The sequence below is a fragment of the Atta cephalotes genome (genome assembly GCF_000143395.1).
Source record: "Atta cephalotes unplaced genomic scaffold scaffold00003, whole genome shotgun sequence".
In the NCBI taxonomy this organism is placed as follows: domain Eukaryota; kingdom Metazoa; phylum Arthropoda; class Insecta; order Hymenoptera; family Formicidae; genus Atta; species Atta cephalotes.
The window spans coordinates 793,704-796,307 of NW_012130067.1; the positions used below are offsets into that span (position 1 = coordinate 793,704).

Below are 2,604 nucleotides of genomic sequence, written 5' to 3' on the forward strand. Positions count from 1 at the left end.
GAGAGAGAGAGACGAGAGAGAGAGACGAGAGAGAGAGAGAGAGAAGAGAGCGCGAGTGAGCGAGCGGACGGGCGAGCGAGCGAGCGAACGGGCAAGGCACCTCGTAGCGCTAGATTCAGGGCACATGGGATCATCCAGGCCCATCTCGAGATGAACGGTGATTTTGGTAACGATCATCCGTCACATTCATCAAAAAAACCATACGAAAATCATTCAATCACCATCCGATTCTCATCATCATTATCATTATCGTCATCATTATCGTCATCATCATCATCTTTATCATCATCGTTATCATCATCTTCATCATCATCATCATCATCATCATCATCATCATCATCTTTATCTTCATCAACATCTTCATCATCTTCACCATTATCATCAATGTCGTTGTCGTCATCGTCGTCGCCGTCATTATCATTATCATCATCGTCATCGTCATCGTTAGTGTTAACACATGTTCGTTGAGTTCAGGAAGAGTGTTGTACAGTCTTGTCATCGTGCCGCTTCATCCACCTTCTTCTCGCCATCGTCACCACCTCCTTATGTTGCTTGCTAAACTCGCGCCGTACGTCGACACGTTATCGCCGCTGTCTTCATCTTTCATCTTCTCATCCACGTTGACGTCGTCATCGTCCTCACCATCGTATCCGTATACGTTGTTCTTGTGCTCATCCTTGTCGATGTCGTCAATGTCGTCGTCATTGTCTTCGTCATCGTGGTCGTGGACGTGGTCGTGATCGTGATCGTGGTCGTGTCCGGTCGGCCAGAAAGCAGCTCGTCGTCGTCGCCGTCGTGACGCCACCGTGACTGCCACCGTATCGTATCGACGATCGCTATATTTGGCCGATAACGCGCCGTGCGCTCCGCAACATATTGCGCGTCCTTTCGCGCGGGGATCCTCGTCTGGCACGTCGCGAGTTCTTCCCGACGGCCGTCGTCGTGGCACGTAGTCCGATGCCGGAGGCTCGTTCTGGCGCGTGTGAGCATTGCCGCCCGAAGAGCGTATCTTAGTGTCAACCACGTCGACTTTGGTCGCGCGCGCGCGTGAAAAAAATTCTTCCTTATGTCTTTCGTTTTTCCCGGCGGCTCCCAGATTGTACTTTGTGAAAAGTTGCACGCGCGACATTGTTCGTAGCTGTTTTGTACTCTATATTTGTGGGCTTGTGGTAATCCATCGTATAGTGCTGCGTATTGAGGCATGATTTGAATCAAATTTTCCTGATAGTTGCTCCGTTTTACTGTTGTTGTCATGATAGTTTACAAGGATATGTTGCATAAAGCATCTTTGATCTTTGATCAAATAATTATTACATGATTATGATATATATATGTGTGTGCGTGTGCGGTGCGTGCATGTGTGTGTGTGTGTGTGTGTGTGTGTGTGTGTGTGTGTGTGTGTGTATTGTATAAAAATAAGTCAAGTTGCTCTTAGTAATAACCAAAGTATTCTGTAGAATGATATTTTCTCCTAGTCTAAAAGCACGACTTTTGGAATAGAGAGAGATCTAATATATCTCACATTTATAGATAACTTAATCACAATTTAACTTACTCTTCATCTTTTTCTTAGAATTAGAAAAAGATAAGTTACATGGAAATTAAATGTTGATCTATATTGATATAAATAGAATTATAATTGAGTACCTCTCAAACTAATTGTTTAAACTATATAAATGTACAGGTAAAAAAGTCATATGTGATGTAATAACTAGACCTATTATACTGCAAAGAGCTATATTTAATGCAATAACTGTGAAACGTAATAACTTGTATTAGGTTAGAATTATAGATATGTAGTATATATATATATCTAGGTATATATATCTAGGAAATATCAGGTTTTTAATTGGGATTTAAAGTATTTTATATATTATACTAATTTTTAAATATGTAACAAAAAATTTTATTTAAACTGAATTATCATTTTACAAGATATCTGATTGCATTACACTAGGTTATTAGAGCAACATTTTAAATTACAACATACATAAGTATGAAAGAACATGAGAGAAGATAAAGGAAAATTACAAATGAATTACAAATTTTCCTTTTGTAGGATACGTTTACATGAATGGGGACATCGGGAAGCTGCCACCAGGGGCGGTCTACCCAGCCACCCCTGAACCTCTGGGTCCACAGATTGCAGGCGCAATTGGTGGTGGTGGTGTGCCTAATATAGACTACGGAGTCATGAACGGTGCGCCGAGCGGTAGTGAATTGATTCTTGACGCTGGTGTCAGCAGTCTGGAACCATCGCCTCAACACGCTATAAGCATGCACGGTGGTGCTGTCGGATACAGCCCGGTGGATGTTGCCGCATTGGGCGACGCTTCTGCTGCTCCTCCATCTGTACCAATGACAGATTTAAATGTTCCAGGCATACCGTTGGAGACGCTTAAACAAATGCTCTCTACACAACTCGAGTACTATTTCTCCAGGTAACAAGCTCTTATTATTCTGAAATCTTCCATTTTGCATTGCATGAAATTGCAATCATTTCCCAAATATTGTATTATGTACATTAGATCACACATATCTATATATATATATATATATATATATATATATATATATATATATATATTATATATATATAATAAT

At 41.0% G+C, this 2,604-nt stretch overlaps 1 protein-coding gene across 1 annotated transcript in view; it reads left to right on the plus strand.

Annotated features, from left to right (window-relative positions):
- Positions 1–150: 150 nt before the first annotated feature.
- The window catches only part of LOC105624678 (la-related protein CG11505), a 15,314-nt gene continuing 12,860 nt past the window's right edge, over positions 151–2,604 (plus strand). The window contains exons 1-2 of the mRNA XM_012206036.1: positions 151–166; positions 2,060–2,441. Coding sequence (XP_012061426.1) covers positions 151–166; positions 2,060–2,441 — 398 coding nt within the window. The remainder of the gene's footprint in view (positions 167–2,059; positions 2,442–2,604) is intronic.